The sequence below is a fragment of the Lontra canadensis genome, unplaced genomic scaffold (assembly GCF_010015895.1).
Source record: "Lontra canadensis isolate GAN:19392208 unplaced genomic scaffold, GSC_riverotter_1.0 scaffold8, whole genome shotgun sequence".
NCBI classification, from domain to species: domain Eukaryota; kingdom Metazoa; phylum Chordata; class Mammalia; order Carnivora; family Mustelidae; genus Lontra; species Lontra canadensis.
This window is the reverse complement of record NW_022631002.1, coordinates 32,877,999-32,897,132: the sequence shown is the minus strand read 5'-3', so window position 1 is coordinate 32,897,132 and position 19,134 is coordinate 32,877,999. Positions and strand designations below refer to the sequence as shown.

Below are 19,134 nucleotides of genomic sequence, written 5' to 3'. Positions count from 1 at the left end.
AATCACAAATTTTTCCTTCTGTGTATTTTACCACAATTAAAAAAACCAAAACTGATTGGGATCCTACAGGCTTGGTGGGCAGGTGGGCAGGTGGGCAGGAGAGAGGTCACACTCTAAAGAGACAGCCAAGGTGCCCAGGGCCGATCCTGTGTTTCCCCCACAGCTCTGGCTGGAGGCTTGGAAGTCGGAAGTTGCAGAGACCTTAGTAGTGAGACGCAGCCTGCAGGGCCTCGGCTGGACGGAGGGGGCTGGAAGCTACGGCAGCATCCAGGGGACACATCGCCTGGCAAGCTGGCTGGCAGTGGTTGCCTTTTCTGCCTCTGTGCTGTACCAGGCTTCCCCTGCAGTGACTGAGCCAATGTGGCAGTCAATGGCACGGCTTCCAGGGCCCGGCTGCATTAGGACGGAGGGCTTCAGGAGACTGCACAATGGGGCTCTTGCCCCTGAGCTCAGGGGTCTGAGATCTCCCCTGAAATCATCTCAAGAGGACTGGAGCTCCGACAGCTTTCAAACTCTGCTGCCCTGTGCTTGGGGAGATGGGAAGGTGAGCATGAGGCACACCTAAGGGCATTAAATATTTTGCCATGTTGGGGAAAAAAAGCGGGGGGAGACAATTGTTCTCTTGAATGTTACTGAAATCTTTCCAGGCCTTTGCATCTTGAAATTTTTATTCATTAAAATTGGATGAGAAAATCCAGCTCTACATATAGTCATCGTATTTCACAAGCCAAAAATCAGGACAAATAGCCAATAGCTGCGACAGACTACTTGAACATCAAAGCTGTCCTGGAAGATCTAGGTCACACGGTCACTAATTATACAGAACACATATGTTCAGGTCCCTAAACTAACCCAGTGCTTTTAGGTTTTATAAATGATATTTTAGGACTTTGATCATATCCATTTCTACTTTCCTCTAAATTTTTGCTACAAGGGAAACTTTCCTGCATCATCAAAATTTCTAGAAAATTAACCGCCGGGGATGGAAAGCTGTTCTGGCAGGTATCCTGAGGCCCCCCTCAGAAAACATGGCCCATCACCACCCCCAAAAATGGCTTTCCAGAGCCCACATGGCCCAGCTCCCCTCGCTGACAGACCCCCCAGGCTGTGGGGCCAGCAGTTCTGAAGGTGGACCTAATTTGCTGTGATGAATTGTGTGCATGCCCCAGCGATCAAAACTGCAGCTGAGACCGATTACATTTAATGATTGCGACGGTTCTTGTGGAAACACGTGGGTGTATACCTTTGCCCGCTCGAAGAAGTCCAGCCTGGCACCAAGCAAGGGGCAAATGTGATCCCTGGCACGCAGAATGCAGGGGCTGCCCACTCCTCAGGAGCTGGGCCCACTGAGGGGGCAGAAGAACAGGGGGGCCCAGCCTGCCATGTCTTGTCTGCCCTTCTCGTCTGCGCTCAGCTTCCAAACTGTGGGGGCCTCCTCACTGCCCACACACCTGCCCCACCAGGGCCACATGGGTCTGCTCTGTCCCTTCCCTCCCACCACCAGGCAGAGCTCACTGGCTTCTGGGAGGCAAATCAAGAATCATCTAGATCATCTATATCCCCAGTCGGTCCCATCCCTCTCCATTCCCTGGAAGGGTGTGTGTGTGTGTGTGTGTGTGTGTGTGTGCGCGCGCGCGCGCGCGTGTGGACTCATATGCAGTTTTAAGGTGGAGGGAGACGTGGGTAGCAGGTAAGCATGGAATTAAGAGTATATGAGGAAGGGGTCATGAGAACAGTATCGTTCCTGGCACTTTCTTGGTACTTGACACTAATGGATGTGTAGCTAGCTGTCTGGCCAGCTGAATGGATGGATAGGTAGATGACGGATGGATGGAAGGACAGACGGATGGATAGATGAGTAGACGTGTAGCAGATGGATGATTGGTAGGAAAAAGGAGAGCGTGAATCTACAAGTAGGTAGGAAGGTAGATTGGTGGAAAGACAATGGGCTCTGAAGTCCAAATCCTACTTTAGTCACTTACTGTATCTGTAACCCTAGGATAAGTCACTTCACTTCTCTAAGCTCCTGTTTCCTTGCCTGAAAAGTGGGGTAAATAATGCCTACCTCAAAGTCTTGTCAGGAGCCCCAAATTAGATAACACATGTAAAAGTTTTCACAACATGTACAATGACATACTGACATTTCATATTGACCTAACGAATACCAACCATGAGGTTCCGCCATCACTGTCAACTGGAAAGCTCACACTTTCAATGTGGCACCTTCAGAAGGAAGGACGGGGGAGACTAAGGCAGTGCCCCGGGTCAGGGATGCCGCTGTTGGACTGGGCATCCAGGTCTGGCTTCAGGATGGGGGCGGGGGGGGGGACCAGCCATTGAGGCACACTTGCCTCCCCTGCTCAGACACACAAACCATGTGGATGGAAAAGACTCCCCATTTCCCCCCGGGGCCCTCTCCTCCTGCAAGCATCCAACTTCATCATTTTTTCCCAGCCTCAGCTTTCTGGTCTGCAAAAATCATGAGAGTAAATGGCACTTCAAGTGGTCTGAAGTTGTTGAGGCACCAAAACGATAGTCTTTGCAAACTGTGACGTGTTGCAGGAGAGGCCTGAGACTCAGAGCTCAGGTGGGTAAGGAACCGTCGGGGCAGACCAGCTGGGGTTGTGCTGAACCAGGGAGCACATCCTTGTGTCTAAAGGGGGCAGCGGATGGCTGCCACACAGAAGGATGGTCCAGGGATTTCTAGGTCTGATTTGCCAAAAAATCAAGAACTCCAGCCAGTTAGTGTGGTGGTCAAGAGGATGGAATCTGGTGCCGGGTGCCTGGGTCCAGCACTAACCAGCTCTGTGGCCTAGGGATATAGTTAGCCTCCCTGTGCCTCAGTTTCCTTACTTTCATAATACAGGCATTATGAGAATGAATATCTTGAATGTTTAAAAGTGCTAAGAACACTGTCTGATGCTCAATAAGCACTGTATGTGGGGCGCCTGGGTGGCTCAGTGGGTTAAAGCCTCTGCCTTCGGCTCAGGTCATGATCCTAGGGCCCTGGGATCGAGCCCCGCATCAGGCTCTTGGCTCAGTGGGGAGCCTGCTTCCTCCTCTCTCTGCCTGCCTCTCTGCCTACTTGTGATCTCTCTCTGTCTCTGTCAAATAAATAAATAAATCTTAAAAAAAAAAATAAGCACTATATGTTAGCCCCTATAATTATAGGAAATCTCCATTTTGAAACAAAGATCACCATTTAAAGAGTCCAATATCCCCGGTCACACACTGTAAATTTTCACCCTCCACGTGGCAAAAATGTTCATTGTTACTATGATAATAACTTTTCCTTGTGTGTCTCTCCTCCCTCCCAACGTGAGAGGAGACTGGCAAGGGGGCCTTCTCCATCACTCTGGAGCACCTGACAGGAGGAAAAGAGTCACCACACCCCTCCAGCCCCCCCTGGGAGCCCTAGTCCCTGCCCCAGACAATTTCAGCATCTTGTGTCCCCCTCACCTTCTCCCATACCTCCTATCGATGCCATATTTTATCCCAGACCCAAAGAATATAAGAAGCTCCAACATTTGATGTATCGGGGGAACAAAAGAAATGACCAGTTACAGTGTAACTCACGTGAGCTATTCCTATTCACGAGATGTTACAATGAGGAGTTGTGTATCAGGGCAACGAGGAAACACCTAATATATTGAGCTCCTACTCGGTGCTCACACTGGGCGGACGGTTCCTCCTACATCATCTTTACATCACCCCCTTGTCCCCATTTTACTGACAAAGCAACTGAGTCAAGAAAGGAGAAGCAGCTTGATACGTCCTGCGACTGGTGAGAGGTGGTACTTGGATCTGCACCCAAATGGCCCAGTCTTCAGGCTGCTTCTTCCCCTCTGGCTGTCCCCTGCCCACCCCTCCGCCTCCTGGTGTCACCAAACCAAACCTGTCACCCGCCTCTGCCCAGATCCCAGTACACAGGGAATCTCATTGCAACGCTGGACCAGCCCCAGCCCCCCGTGTTTGATTTTGTCTGAACTCCAGAAGCAGAGCGAGTGGGGCCATGTTCATTATTGACACAGCAAAATTAATTTCTGCCATCTCCTCCCTCTCCCCACCCCGTGCCCGGCCCCCACCCCTCGCCTCTCCTGTGAGTGCGGACGCACGGCTGCTGACTGGTGCTCCTGAAATGCCAACTTGCATTTCTCATCATTAATTTCTTTCTAAATGTCATTAGTAATTGTTCCTGCTCAACCAAAGAGTGCAGCGCAGGCTTCCGCCAAGAGCGCCCGGGTCTCGTCTCTCAGCTGGCGGGGGAGAAGCACCCCCCTGCCCCGCAGCCATGCCAGACCCTGCACCCTTGCGGGAAGCAGCCAGCCTCGCTCCCAACAAGTTGGGGAGGCAGACGGCTGCATCGAGAGACAAAGCAGGCCTCGTGCTTCCCGTGAATGGGCTCACCGACAGAAAAAAGCCTGCCCACGCCGTTAGCAGTGTGGTTCAGTGCTCCTGCTCTGCAGACAACCAGGCTGTCCGGGTTCGAGTCCCACCTCTGCCACTGCCCAACTGTGCCTTAGGCTCCCCCTCTGCAAAATGGGGAGAATGAAGGCATGGGCTTCACAGGATTATCCTGAGGATGAATCAGGATAATCGATGCTGAGGACCCCCCATGGTGCCTGGAGGTTTGTTTCTGTTACCCTTCTCCCCATGCTGGGGTGAGGTCCGCTCTTACTAGCTGTGTGGCATGGCGTGATAGCAAGTCTCCCACCTCTGACAGTGGGACAACCACATCACATCAACTCTACCCCAGTGCCACTGTACGCTCCCCCATGGGCTGGGCACTATGTTCATGTTTCACAAACGCTATGTGGCACCCCCACGGGGAGCCTCTGGGAGAGACAGCACTGGCCCAACAGCCAGGAGACGATGGTCTCAGAAGGGAGGTCACATGCCCAAGGTCAGAGTGACAGCAAGAAGCAACTCTGAGATTTGTCCCCTCCAGCCCCCAAGGCCTGTGTATGTCTTTCCTGTCCATCCAGCTGTCTCTTTGTCTAGGTCAGTGGGGGTTGGAGAGGGTCGAGGCAGGGCTTTGCACAGTGTCAGCCCCTGGGAGCCTTGGAACAACCAGGCACCCATTGATTATGTAGTATTATTGTTTCCAAGAAACTGAAGGCATTTGGTCTGGGCTGGGACAGCGCCCGCAAGGGGCTGGACTCCCAGCACACACAATGGCCGCTGGCTGGAGGCTCCTGGCAGCTCCCCCGTGCCCATCTGTCACAATGGCATGGTGCCCCTCTTAAGTCGGTTGGCCCCCCGCCCCAGGGCATGAATGACAGGCTCTGATGGGCAGACAGGCAGCCCGAGGCTGATTCCAAGTGCCATCTCTGCCCGGAGCTGGGCCGTGGGGGGAGCCCCCCCAGTCCCCACCTGGGCCTCCACACACTTCATTGCTCAAGCGGGCAGAGCCCTGGGCCTCGTGAGGGCATCTGGGCACATCCAGGCAGAGGCTCCTCCGGGGCCTGTTCCTCCCTTGCTCCTCTTGTGGTGACCACAGCAGCCACTGCTTGCCCTGCCTGCCCAGAGTGGGACAGTCCCATGCCTTGAAGCTGTGTCACTCTCCCGGGAGGGAAGACCCACTTGTCCCCAGCACGCGGCCCCCAGCACCCAGAGGCCTGTCCTTGGCTCCTAAGGGATTGAGAGTCCCACTGCCTCAGCCCTCGGGGCTAAGAACACAGACTTAGGGGCTCCTGGGTGGCTCAGTGGGTTAAGCTTCTGCCTTAGGCTCAGGTCATCATCTCAGGGTCCTGGGATCAAGCCCCACATCAAGCTCTCTGCTTGGCGGGGAGCCTGCTTCTCCCTCTCTCTCTGCCTGCCTCTCTGCCTACTTGAGATCTCTGTCAAGTAAATAAATAAAATCTCTTTAAAAAAAAAAAAAAAGGAACACAGACTTCGTGTCAGGCCTCCTTGTTCACACCTCTGCAGCTCTAGTAGCTGTGTGACCCTGGGGAGCCTCAGTTTACCCCGCTGTGATATGGAGATCTCAGGAGGCCACACCTGTGGGGTCAACATGAGGCCTCCAAACCCTACACAAGTGAAGGAGGCAGTCAGTCTCCCAGTAAGCACTCAGGAAATGCTGTCTCATTTTTACTGTGTTGGGGTGAGTGGCCCAGGCCTGGGCCCTGGGCTCAGGACGATGAGGGGCCCTGTATGACCCCCCCTCAGTCTCCTCCAGATGCGGACCCAAAACAGCCACACATGGCCCCTCAGCCGACTCAGTCACCCAGCGGTCACAGAGGTACAAGACGATGACATCAGTGATACACTTTAGGGTGAGCGGGGAAGGCCGTGCCCCACAGATGGAGAGACCCAGCTAGATGGCATCTGGGGACACAGCAAGGAGGAGGGGAGGTCCGCCTCCCCCTGGCCTCCTGTGACATCGCACGGTCATGCAGGGTTCTGGCAGGCTATGTGTGGTATACGACACAGTTGGGGAACTTGCTCTACATTACACTGTGTTACGTCACAAACATACAATAAGCATTCATTCTGTGTGTTCCCACCGGCTTACCGTCCCTCTCCCCGCAACATTTGAGGGATTTGGGCCTCCGTGCGTCCCCAGCACCTGCACACCTCTGCACAGAGATGGTGCTCGGTGAACACCCGTGGGCTCCCTGGACTGAATGAGTGAGTGAACGAACGTGTGAACCACGGGCACCGCGGTTGTGACACTGACGATGGCAGTAGCTAGGCCTGACCAAACCTCCACCCGGTGCTGGAGGCTCTTTGGGGATCAGTGCCTTTCGTCTCCCCGATACCCTCAGGAAGGGGTTGTCATGACCCCCTATTTACCAGGGCCCATCGAACATCAGTGACTTGCTCAAGGTCACAGAGCTGCTGCCGGTCCATAGAGTGGGCTGGGCACTGCCACGCTGTGTTGTCCGTCACACAGACTAGAATCCGGTCTGAGAAAAGTGCTGGTGTCCTTCCACAAAGCCATCCTAGCCTGGAATGGGCCATGGGTTACCCGCAGGAAGCCTTAGTTGCTAAGTGCTTTTCACACACAGGCTCTCCACCTTCACGCCCCACTGAGGCAGTGCGTCTCATCCCATTTTACAGACGAGGAAACTGAGGCCAGAGAAGGATCTCTGTTTAAGATGGAAATGTCTAAGACGGAAATCATGGAATGGAAATAATGATCTGATGTCTAAGATGGAAAAGAATGGAACAGACTGGGGGCAACTTCAAGGAAGCAACAGGTTCTCAGTCCCTGGAATCACGGCCGGGTGTCACCAGACACCTCTCTGTCACTTCCCCTGGCCCGGCCCGGCCCGGCACAGCCCGGCCTGTCCCAGCTCTCCCTGCAGCAGTGGGGTAGCAGGGACAGGCCTGTCTTTAAAGTGGAATGGAGGGAGAGGCTCCTACTCACAGAAAACTCAGCCAAAGAGTCAAATGCTAAGTATGTGCCTAGAGCACTTTTAATTTTTAATTATTATTAGTTATAATTATCTGGCTGGATCTGACGGCAGAAGCGCGCAGGCAAGGAAACTGGCTCCTCGGTTACCCATCTTCTAAGGACGAGGAACTTAAAAACGGGGCCCCTAGAATCTGCAACCCTCCCTCTTTGTCTCCCTTCCTGGTTGTGTTCTTTCCCTTATTTTCCTCCTTTCTAGAAGCTCAAGAAATGTGGTAAAACATGTGGGGATGGTTGGATGGATGGCAGAAGGGGGCTTCACTGGCCCCAAACGCACATTTGGTTGGGAAGTCAGGTGTAGACACAGTTATTACAATCTGCACTGGCAAAGGAATCGAGGGGTTAAGACCAGGGCCAGAGAAACCAAAGGAGGGAAAATCCGGGAGAGCTTCTCGAAGAAGGGACCGCTTGAGCCTGAGCCCTGAAGCTGGAGAAGAAAGGAAGGGCTTTGGAGCAGAGGGATCAGCAAGAACAGAGCAGCCAGGAAGCACCCACCTCACCGAATCGACCCGATCAATGAAGCAAGACGGTGTTCACCCCCCGCCAGCCCCACTGCCCTTTTCTCTGGACCTTGGACCCCCCAAATCCGTTCATATCTCTGAGTCTCTGTATTGGCTGTTCCCTCTCCCAGAAGGTTCCCCTAGCTCTTCCCTACACGGGCTCCTTCTCAACTTTCAGGGCTCTGTTGAAATGCTAGCCTTCCTTGACTACCCAACCCAATTTTTCATCCTCAACATCCCCTCACCCTTGCCGTGACACACACACACACACACACACACACACACTCTCTCTCTCTTTCTCTCACACACACATCATTTTCCACCACCAAACAGTGTTTTACTGTCCTCAAAATTCTACAGTCTGAAATGACCTAGTTCATGTATTTACTGACTTACGCTCATATCTCGCAAAGAATGACAGCTGGGTGAGAACAGGGACTGTGTCGACCTGTTCACAGTTGAGCCTGGGGCCCCAGCGATGGCGCCCACCTATAATAGCTACTCAGTAAATTTTCTTAAATGAAAATGGAGTGAGGGGAAGGGTCAACCCAAATGTTCTTAAGAGCTCAGAAGGAAGGGTCCCCATGGAGCTCGGGCCACACCCCTGGCTCACAGACACCTCCCCCTGGCTGGGTACCAGGATTCAGCCTGGCAGGGTCCAGCTCACCCCATTGGAAGGGCTCCAGGTTGCTTGTTAGAATACCTAGCTCTGCTTTTAATCAATTGTAATCATTTAGCTGGAAGCGGCATGATTAGGCACACACAAGCAAACAGCGTGAGCTAATCCTTTAAATGCGCCCGCTCAACGCAGGGCTGGCTGCTTTGCCGCTGCAGGCCCGGCTCGGGAAGCGCTTCCCGCGGCCCCTCACTTTGTCAATAAGGGAGTCTAGATTCCAGGGCACAGGGCCGACCCACCGCTGTCCCCAGCCCAGCCCTCTCCCAGAGCTCCGAGGAATGCCAGAACGTCCCCCATCAGAGAGCCACGTCCTCAGACTCGAGGCTCCCTGCAACAGCACCCAGTGAGGCTGCCGTCACCGGGGCAAGTGGCAATACCAGGAAGCTTGTGGTCTTCTGAGGCCCCTGACTCCATGCCCAGACTTAGCCCGTCCTCTGCCCAAGCCTCGCCTGAGCTGAACTCACCCCCTTGCTCGTCGCAAGGTTTGCAGGCTCCGGGGCCCGAGCTCCAGCCTAGCAAACGCTGGGCTCGGGCTTGGCACCGCAGCTCGGGCCCCAGCACGCTTCCGCCCGGGCCCACCCTCGAGCAGGCTCCTTTGCCTCCCCTGTTCCTGCCACTTGTGCTACCTGCTTGGCCCAACTACTAAAATAGTTTCTGGGTCCCCTGACATGAAGGCTTTTTATAGTTCAGCACTGCAGGCCTCATTTAAATCTATTAGCTCATATAAATGGCAATTCATTTAAACTTTGGAGGTTTTCTGTTCGCCTCAGTGGCAGAGACAATTTGGCAATGCGGGTGGCTCTGCCTTTCGCTCGTGACCCCCGGACACACCACTTAAGCTCCTGGAGTCTCGGTTTCCATATCTGTAAATGAGCATGAGAGGACCCACTTCAGGGGGTTGGGCTGAGACAATCCCCATACAAAATGCTCAGGTCGGAGCGTGGTCCCCAGCAGGGAACCGCCCAGGGCAGGTGACTGTTCAGACCACTTGCTGTCCAGCTTCATGGGAGTTTGTCTACCCTGTCAGAGGCCAGCCCTGCATGCATTCCCTCAGCGACAGCCAAGAACGGGACACTGTGAGCCTCAGGAAGGACAGAAGGATGTGCCATCCTGCTCGGTGTCTGTGGCACAGAGGTGTCCACAGGGATTCCGAGACAGCTGGGCTGGGCAGCTGAGTAGGCCCCTTCCCTCAGGTCAGCTAACCCCTGGCAAGGGGCCCAGAGGGCCCCAGGCCTTCATCTGCTGAGGCCCGAGGCTGGAAATACAAGGCCAACAGCCCTGACATTTTCGGGGTCTGTGGTTTACAGGGTTGTCTCACAGGCCCCCCACCAAATTGGCATACTGCCCTCCACTGAACCACGGGCAAGGCCAAGAGAAACAGTGCAGAGGAAAACCCGGGGCCAGAGGCAGCCAAAGGTAAGGAGTCTTGAAGCCCTGGCCTCTGCGGCCTTCCCACCTCTCCTCACCTCTCTGCACACCCAGCTCCTGCATGAGCCCCAGTGTGGGTGTCCCATGCCCATGGCCTTCCCACGTGGCTGGGCGCCCCGGATGGAAGGACTCAGCGTCTCACTGTTCACACTCAAGCTAGAAATCACAAAATCACAGCAAAGCCCTAGCGGAGGGGGGGCCCCCCCGCAAAGCCATCGGACCTCATGCTAATCATATGCTAATAACCACAGTCCCAGTAATGCCAGTACTGCGGGCCCAGGTGTCCTAAGGGCCAGTCACCACACCAAGGGCACCTGCAACCCAACTATAGGTGGGAACTGCTAATAATCCCATTTTATAGATATGAAAACTTTGGCCTCGAGCTGATAAGGGAGGGAGCCAGCTGCAAACACCAAGCTCGCCCGCCCAGTGGGTGTTTGCGGTGTCTACCCCCTGGGCTCCCTTCCCTGACTTGGGCCACAGTTCAGTGGAGCAGGGCTGGACCACCGACCATCAACCGTCAGAACTCAACCATCAGATTCCCTCTGCAGGCATCTAGAACCCGACGCCTGTGTGCTGCCTCTTTGCAGCAGTCACTATTTCCAGGTCGGCCAGGGGGTTCCATCTGGCTGCTTGCATCACCAAATCCCCACACTAGTCCCCTCTGCTGAAATATCCAGGTGTGTCTGTCACAGCAGAAATGACAGAAGCCATGGCAGACTGGGCACCTTTCTCCTGGCAGAGACGAGCCCAGAAAGTCAGGCTGCAGGAGGAGAACACAGTAGGAACCAGGAGGAGGCAGAAGGCAGAGTGTCAGCACCTCAAGAAAGGGGCCCTAGATTCTCAAACACCAGAAACACCCCTGGTGTTTGAGAAAACATTCTGAAGCACCACTGCCTGCTCTTGGCAACGAAAAGCCACCCTGTGTCGTGACAACTCCATTCCCCGTCCTGCTAAGCCCAGAGAGCAATGCCTTTGCACACCCTGAGGGTTTGCCCACTGCCGCAAGTCTTGGGGCCTCGGGAAGCAAGCGCACAGAGCTTAAAATGCTTGAAGACAGCTGTCCCCACACTACCACAGCAATCTGCCTGCATCGTCTCCTGGCAAATGGTCCCCCAAAAGTTCTCTAGGGTCAGGCTGGACCCTCACAGCCTAGCAGTCTGCCTGAGCTCCCTGGGCGAACCTGTGTGCGTGGGTGTGTGTGCATGTGCGTGTGCCTGCATGGGTGTACACGCAGACCTTGCTGAGTCTCCCCATCTCCTCCCCCACTTCCAGCGCCTGGCAATCATTGGTGTTTTCTGTTCCAATAGTCTTGCCTTGTTCTGGAATGCCAGGTAAATAGAGCCCTGTAGCATGGAACCTTTCAAATCTGGCTTTGTTCTCTTGGCACTCACAGAATCATCCAAGTGGCTGCATGTTTACCAGTGGCTGCTTTTTATTGCCAAGGACTGAGCCACAGCAGCAATGTACCACACCTGTCCGTCCATTCCCAGGTAAGGGACAGTTAAGGGGCTTCTAGTTGGGGATGGAGATTTTGGTGTGAGCGTGTTTCTCATTCTCCAGCATAAACACGGAGCAGGAGGACTGCTTAGTCAAATGGCAAGTGTATGTTTAATTGATAGGAACCCACGAACTGCTTTGCCTGCTGGCCCCACACTCCAGGCTCCTGCCAGCAGTGCGCAGAGTCCCAGCTCTCCTCTGCACCCTGGACGGAGTTCGGGAGGGCCAGCTCTTTGCTTCTGTTTTGATCGTTCTGGTGGGTGTATGGTGGGGTTGCACTGTGGTTTTCGTTTGCGATTCCCTAATTATAATCACGTTGAGCGTCCCATATCCTCGGTGAAGTGCTGAAATGCTTCACTTGTCTTACAGTGGATTTTCCCCTTCATTATTAAGTGGTGAGGGTTTTGTTGTTTTTTTTTTTTTAACATGTCCTGGATACAAGTCCTTCATCAAATAGGTGATTTGCACATATTTTCTTCCTGTCTTGTGACTTTTTGTTTTCTTAACAGTGTCTTTCAAAGACCAGATGTCTTATATTTTGATTCAGGGTGGAAATTGGATAATACTTCTTCCTTATTTGGATTCCCAGCACAATGGGGATAAAATCCAAGCTCCTTCGCTGTCCTATAAATCCCGCCATGACTTGGTATCCACCTGCCAGCCCTTTCCATACCCCTCCTCTCTACTCACTGGGCTTTAGCCGCCTTTTGCCTTCTATCGTCCCAGCAGCACACCCAGCTGACATGGCCACAGGGCCTTTGCACTCATAGCTGCCCCCTACACAATTTCCTTCTAACCAGCCAGGTCTTCACTCAGATGCCACCTCCTCAGAGAGGCCCTCCCTGACCACACCCACCAAGGATTACCCAACCTCACCCCCATCACACTCTAGCCTATCACCCGGTTTTATTTTCTTTGTGGTGACCATGACAGGACACTGTCTATCAATCCCTCTCGAATGTAGGCCCTGTGGGTGTTTCTCTGTCTCATTCAGCAAAGTCTTGTCAGTTCCTAGATCTAGTGCCTGGCACACAGGGGGCCCTCCATGTACATGCTCTGAACAAATGCAGAGAAAAGCTTAGTCCCCTCTCCTGCTCCTAATCACTCTGATATGAATGTGCTCCAGTCTGTCCGAAGTCCTTTAAATCAATGTCAGTCTTTGGGCAGAGCCAGAAGAGCTCAGAATCAGACAGGACATCCCCCTCCCTCATCCTGGCAATGGTGCTCCTGTTAATGTATCCTAAGAGAACATTCTTTTTGGAGGTAGACACATCACTGGGACACAGACCAAGACTGCCAGGGTCAAATCCTACCTCTGTTACCTCTGTAGCCACAGCAGGAATTTCCAGTTCTACAATGAGAAAAACCCTAAGCCCTGTATCTTAAGACCTCTTGGCTCAGAGTCACTTGTGCCAACAACCATTAGTTTCCCTGAGTCTCCCCACGGGACCTCAAATGACATATAGCCAGGAGAGCCAGTCAAGGCTCTGGCAAAAACCCTGCTTCCCGCTGTACACACAGACCCCCACAGGTCAGCCCTGGAAAATAACACACCTGCCCACCAGCCCCAGGTTCTACGTAATGATGAGGAAAACTTCAATGCCTGAAAAACCCTCCTCTCTAAAAACCAGAAAATTGCTACTCAAGTTACTTAAGGAAAGCCATTATTTGCCTAGATCTGGTGTTGCTACAACACTTCCACATTTAAATGGTCTGTAATTAAAATCATTAATTGCAGAAAATAGTCACTCGTTAAGGCTATAATTTAGCAAGGTTCTCGGCATTTGAGGATCTGCCGGAAAGGTTGACTGGATGACCCAGGAAACCACCAGCTCACAGGAACCACTCTGATGTCTGGGACCTTCTGCGGCCCCAGGTGAAGGCAGCCGAAGCAGGTCCAGCTTGAAACCACAGCTCCCTGGGCCTCGGCATCAGGAGGCTGGTCTGCGGTGCTGGGACACCCAGGATGCTCACAAAAGGCAGGACTGAGCGACTTCCCTGGGAAAAACCTTCAGGCCAACAAGGGGCCAGCACATATCTCCCTCAGTCAGCTGGGAGACGAGCTGCTAGCAGGTTTAGCTCAGGCTGTGGATCGAGGTGGGGACCGCGGTGAGCCCTGGCCAGTGTCACCACCTTGCTGGTAGCACCTGGCAGTGGAAGCCTGTCTCTGGGCCTGGGTCCATAGAGTTAGGTCCTTAACTCTGTCCCACAGTGTGACAGGATGGAGTCAGCTCTGCCTGCGCGGCCCTGACCTGGGGCCAGCCCACAGGAAGGGACCTTGACCGTCGGAGGGTGAATCTTCACTGAGCCCTCCAGCGGCCTGTTTGTGTTTCCTCTGGGGAACCACCCAGGGCAGGCCACGTCGCTGGGCTGCTTTACCCCTTCAACCCCAGAAAAGGGGCCCTCCACTGCTGCCCCTCAGTGAAGTTAAGACTCAGCCCTGCCACTGTGGCCTCAGCCTCAGCCTCAGGGAAGGGCATGACTTCTGAGTGCCAGGTCAGCACTCTCCTGGGGCGGGGGGCGGGATGGGGGTCACGGTGTGCATAGTGCTTGGGAGCTGTGACTAACGCCAGCTCTCCTTTCCCTCTGGGCACAGGACAGCATTAACTTCCTCCTCCCCTTTGAAACTGGGCACAGCCACATGACTGGATCTGGCCAAGCCACCCCGAGAGAGGGAGATGTGTGTCACTGTCTAGAAGAAGCTTCGAGAGCTGGTGTGTGACTCGTCTCCTCCCTCGCTCTGTGTGTGGAAAGTGGTGTTATTCTCAGTGTATGGTATCGAGGCATGCCTGTGAGGATATGTGGCATTTCTGGGCACGTCTATGTGGCATTTCTGGGCACGTCCATGTGGTACTTCTTTCTCGGGTGCAGTGTTATGCTGTGTGAGTGGTATTCTGGGTGTGTGTGTGTGTGTGTGTGTGTGTGTGTGTGCACAGTATTTCTGGGTGGACATGCGACCAATCCAAGGTTGCAAGAATTTCATGCAAAAGCCAGTAGCCAAAAAGGCAGCTTCACCTGGACACAGAGGAGTCCTGAGAAACCAGTAATAGGTAGGACACCAAGAGGAGTGGCTCCAGGGGCCTGGGGAGGACGATCCACGCAGCATCGCCTCACCAGGGCCCTCTCGGCCGCTGCAGGTGCTGCATGAGGATTGGAGGAAGCTGGCCGGGGCCGCTGTGCTGCCCCTGAGTGCCCCATCCACCTCAGGACCCAGGTCGGGCACCCCTTCCTCGGAGCTGGGGCCCAACCCGACTGCTCTCACTTTTCTGGCTTTCCCGGGAGGAGCTAGAGGCCCCAAGACCCGAGACCCACTTTTTGGCCGTACACAGCCCCAGGATTCAGCCACACAAGCTGCAGAGACCACCAGCCACAGATCCAAAGCTCGGCTGAACATCATCATGGTGAAGGACTGGGGAAGAAATAGGATCCCTAAGACGGGCAGGGGCCAGCGCGGAGACCCCAGCACTGAGAGCCTCTGACTCCTCAGCAGGTCTGCTGCTCCGGGTCTGCTCGTCCAAGAGTGCTGGGCAACAGAGGCCGGGAGGCCACCACACGTGAGCCTCCACGAGGACATCCACTGGTGCCACAACAAGCACCTGTTCCTCTTTGGGTGGGGGTGAGGCTAAGTACAAGACCCCACCATCCTGGCTTCACCCCACGACCCTCCGTGCCCACAGGGGCCCCGAAGAGTCCCAGGAGGGGCATGCAATGGACAAAGGTACTCACCTGCAGCTCGGTCTGGAAGAAGAACTTCTGTGGGCATTGCGAGCAGTCGTAGATCTTGTCCTCCTGCCCGTGCACGGCAAAGATGTGCTGCTGTAACTTGTTGGCCTGGACAAAGACTGGACACGGACACAGCTGTCAGGGCCAGACTCTGGAGACACCAGCCTGGCCACCCCCACCCCATTCACAAGTAGGGAATCACACAACCACGGACATAGTCAGCCAAATATGGGGCTACTAGGAGACCACCGGCAGCTACTAGAGGGAGCAGAGCCAGTGGAGCTGAGCTCTGCCACCAAGGGGCTGTGCAACGCTGGGTAAGTCACTGAGCCTCTCTGGGCTTCATTTCTTCTCCTGAAAAAAATGAGGATCATTAAAGTATGTAGCTCATTGGGTGACTGGGAGGATCAAATGGGTTAATACTTGCAAAATGCTTAGAAGATGGCCTGGCACATGATTCGTGGAGGAAATGTCATCGCCATCACCATCACCCCTTGCCAGACACTGTCTGCATGTGGGCTCCTAACTCTAGCACCGGCCTGTAAGGCGAGCACTATTGTTACCCTCATTTTATGGACGAGGAAACTGAGGCACTGGGAACGTTAAATGACCCGTCCTAGGTCCCACTGCTAACAGGCGGTAGAGCTGTGGGTTGAATTAAATAAATGTAACACATTGTCTGGTACAAGAAGATGCTCGATAAACACGAATTACTATTCTTGTTGAGGTTATATTCCTCCGATCTCCATGCAGAGGCCCCGTGTCCTGGGTCAGCAGACCTGGCAGCCAAAGCCCCTTGGTGCCAGTCTCCGCCTGGCCCATAGGGTATGATGGTTAGCAGATGGGGGGGAGCACCCGAGACTGAGGGGGAAGTGGCCCCAGCATGTTCCAAGACTCCCATGCACCCCAGAGGCGTGTGAGTGTGCAGGGACTCTCCCCGTAGCACAGCCCCTTCCTTAGGCCCGTCGTGGAGTGGGTCACAGCCCTGGCTTCCTGGTGGCAACTGTCCACGAGGCAGCCCCGGCCCTGGGCGCACACAGGAGGTGGCCCCGAGGCAGCTGTGTGTCTGGGAGGTGAGCACTTCAGAAATCCTCTCCCGCCAGGCACCCTCCCCGGGGTGGGCTTCCTGCCATGGCAGACGACAGATGTCGGGGGAGGCAGGGGGAAGGCCAGGGCTCCCCCACGCACACCGGCTGCCATCTGGGCAGCAGGAGGGGGGGATGGCAGAGCCCCTGAGACTCGCCTCGGGCCGGGACAGCCGCTCGCCTGGGCGGGCAGCCAGGCTGGGGGTGGGGGCCAGGGGCTGGGGACTTGGCCAGGAGAGCTACCCTTGACCCCTCCATTCTGGAGCATGGATGGAGCAGGGGCCCAGGCAGGCCCAGGAGGTGGAGAAGCCAGGAGATGTGTATAGAAAGCACCCCACTATTGCTGGACAGAGCTCGCAGCTCAGGGAGAGGAGACTGGAGCCCACGGAAGGCAACAGAGGGGTGAGGCTGGGCTGGAAAAAGCAGTTATGCAGAGCAGTGAGGGGTGAGCTAGGAAAGAAGGCCCTCAACCTGCCTAAGAGTAGGGGCCAGAGGTGGGGGGGCAGGCCAGCTCTGCATGGGGCAGGCATGGTGATGGGCAGTGGGTCCCTTGGGGACTCCAAGTCCATGTCAGGGCACGAGCGTAGGCTGAGGTCCAATAATTAAAGGGTTAGGCCCTGCATCCCCTCCCCCACCCCAAGCACACTCACCTGTGAAGCACACGGGGCACTTGAAGGTACCACCCATGCCCTCGAAGCTGTGCTCAATGAGGTGACACAAGAGCTTGGCTGGGGAGTCGAACATCTGGTTACACAGCTTACACTCGTGGTTGATGCCTTCCTCTGCAAGGAAAATGGCGGCCATCAGTGACCCTGTAAACTGTGTCCTCTGGGCAGGAGCCCAGGGGCCCCCAGCATAGCCCAAGCCAGCCTCTCCCTGGTCCCCAGAACTAGGGCTGGTGCAGGGGCCACAGATGCCGAGACCCAACCCAGCTCCAGATGGCCCTGCCCCCAGAGGCCGACAGACCCCAGAGGCTGGCCCCACATTTCTGGTTCGTGAAGGCATCATTTGCTGTGATCTCTCTTGCTGGTCAAGCAAGAATGTGTGCAGGCCATGATCAACAGCTTGAATCTGAGACCACGTCACGGTGGAGAGGAGCCCAGGATGGGGTCTGCACAGAGGAAGGAGAACAACCAGAATTTTTAAAAATCCAGGAGCATATTTACTGAGCACATGCTATGTGCCAGGCACTTTGAGCTGGGGATTCTGTGGAGACCTAAACAGAGAACGTGCTTGTCCCCATTCTAGGGGTGAGAGAGACACATAATAAAGATGACCAACACATAACACAGTGTCAGTAGGTGACAAGAGAACATGGGGACTCCCTAGGTGACAGTCAAGGGCAAAGGCCCTGAGGTGAGCCCATGATGCGCTAGCTTGCTGGTAGCAGGAAGGCAGAATGCCTGAAGCCTGGGGGCCGGGTTGGGGGTGGTGAGATCAGAGGTGAAGAAGGGATGCCCATCGCCCAGGGCATGCTGGCCACTTGAGCCGCCATCAGTAGATATCACTAAAACAACAACAAAATGATCTTTTTAAAAATTTTAGAACAGATGGCCTATGGACAGCATCTGATGGACAAAGGGCAGACACCCTGTCCTTTCAGATCAGAACGTGGCTCCATCTACCCACCTGGGAGCTGCGATGACCTCAAACCTTCACTCAAAGGGGCCCAGGGAAGAGAGTGTGTCCCGGGGAACTGGCCTCTCGCCAGCACCCAGGGGAGCAGAGCCAAGGTCTGGCGCCCCAGCCCAGAGTCAGCAAGTCAGAGTTCGAATCCTGGCTGCTTCTCCACACGGTGGGGCCCAGGCATCAGTTCACTTAGAGTAAATGAGTGTCCCCGATCCCCTGTCCCATGAGGCTGTGTGAGGATGGAAGGGGCCAGCGTCTGCCACCAGTGTGGCCCGTGGCTCGGCAGGCGGCATGGCGGGGAGTCATCCTGGCGTGAGGGTCACCTCATCCAGGCTTGGAAACCCGTGCTGCCACTCGCTGCATGATTTTAGGCAAGTTACGTAACCTCTGTGTGCCTCGGTTTCCTCTTTTCTCAAATACACGGTAACTGCCTTCCTTCACATACACACCCACAAGAAGGGCCAAAATCCAGAACCCCGATGACAGCAAGTCCTGACAAAGATGTGGAACAACAGCAATTCCCACCCCCTGCTGCTGGGAACGCAAAACGGCAGAGCCGCCGTGGAAGACGGTTCGGCGGCTTGTCACAAAGTGAAACACACTCTCACTATAGGATCCAGCCATCTCCCTCCCTGGAGATCTCCCTCCCACCCAAAGGAGCTGAAAATTTCTGTCACACAAAAAGCTGCACACGGATGGTTATAGCAACTTTATTCATACTTTCCGAGCCTCAGAAGCAACCAGGACGCCCTTCCGTGTGTGAACGGATATACCCAAACTGTGGTCTATCCGGAGGACGGAGTATTATTCGCGCTGAAGTGAACTGTGAGGTCAAAGCACACTCTCTAGCGTATTACAATGACGGATGTACGTCATGACACATTTGTCCACACCCCCAGAAGGTACGACACCGAGGGGCAACTCCAAGGCAAACTACGGACTTCAGGCGATTACGGTGTGTCGCTGTAGGTTCGTCTTTGCAAAATACAGGGACGCGGTCCTTCTGGTGAGTGGCCTGGGTGAGGGAGGCTATGCACCTGTGGGGCAGGGCCTAGAAGGGAAATTTGTATCTGACCTCTCGATTTTATCATAAATCTAAAACTGCTGTAAAAAAGTAATAAAAGTTGGGGTGCCTTGGTGGCTCAGTCGGTTGAGCATCTGACTCTGGATGTCGGC

General features: G+C 54.6%; 1 protein-coding gene across 1 annotated transcript in view; it reads right to left on the bottom strand.

Moving 5' to 3' along the window:
• ZNF423 (zinc finger protein 423) overlaps positions 1-19,134 on the bottom strand; it is a 268,424-nt gene that overhangs the window by 12,138 nt on the left and 237,152 nt on the right. The window contains exons 5-6 of the mRNA XM_032854539.1: positions 16,980-17,111; positions 15,248-15,363 (exon numbers count right to left, since the gene is read on the bottom strand). Coding sequence (XP_032710430.1) covers positions 15,248-15,363; positions 16,980-17,111 — 248 coding nt within the window. The remainder of the gene's footprint in view (positions 1-15,247; positions 15,364-16,979; positions 17,112-19,134) is intronic.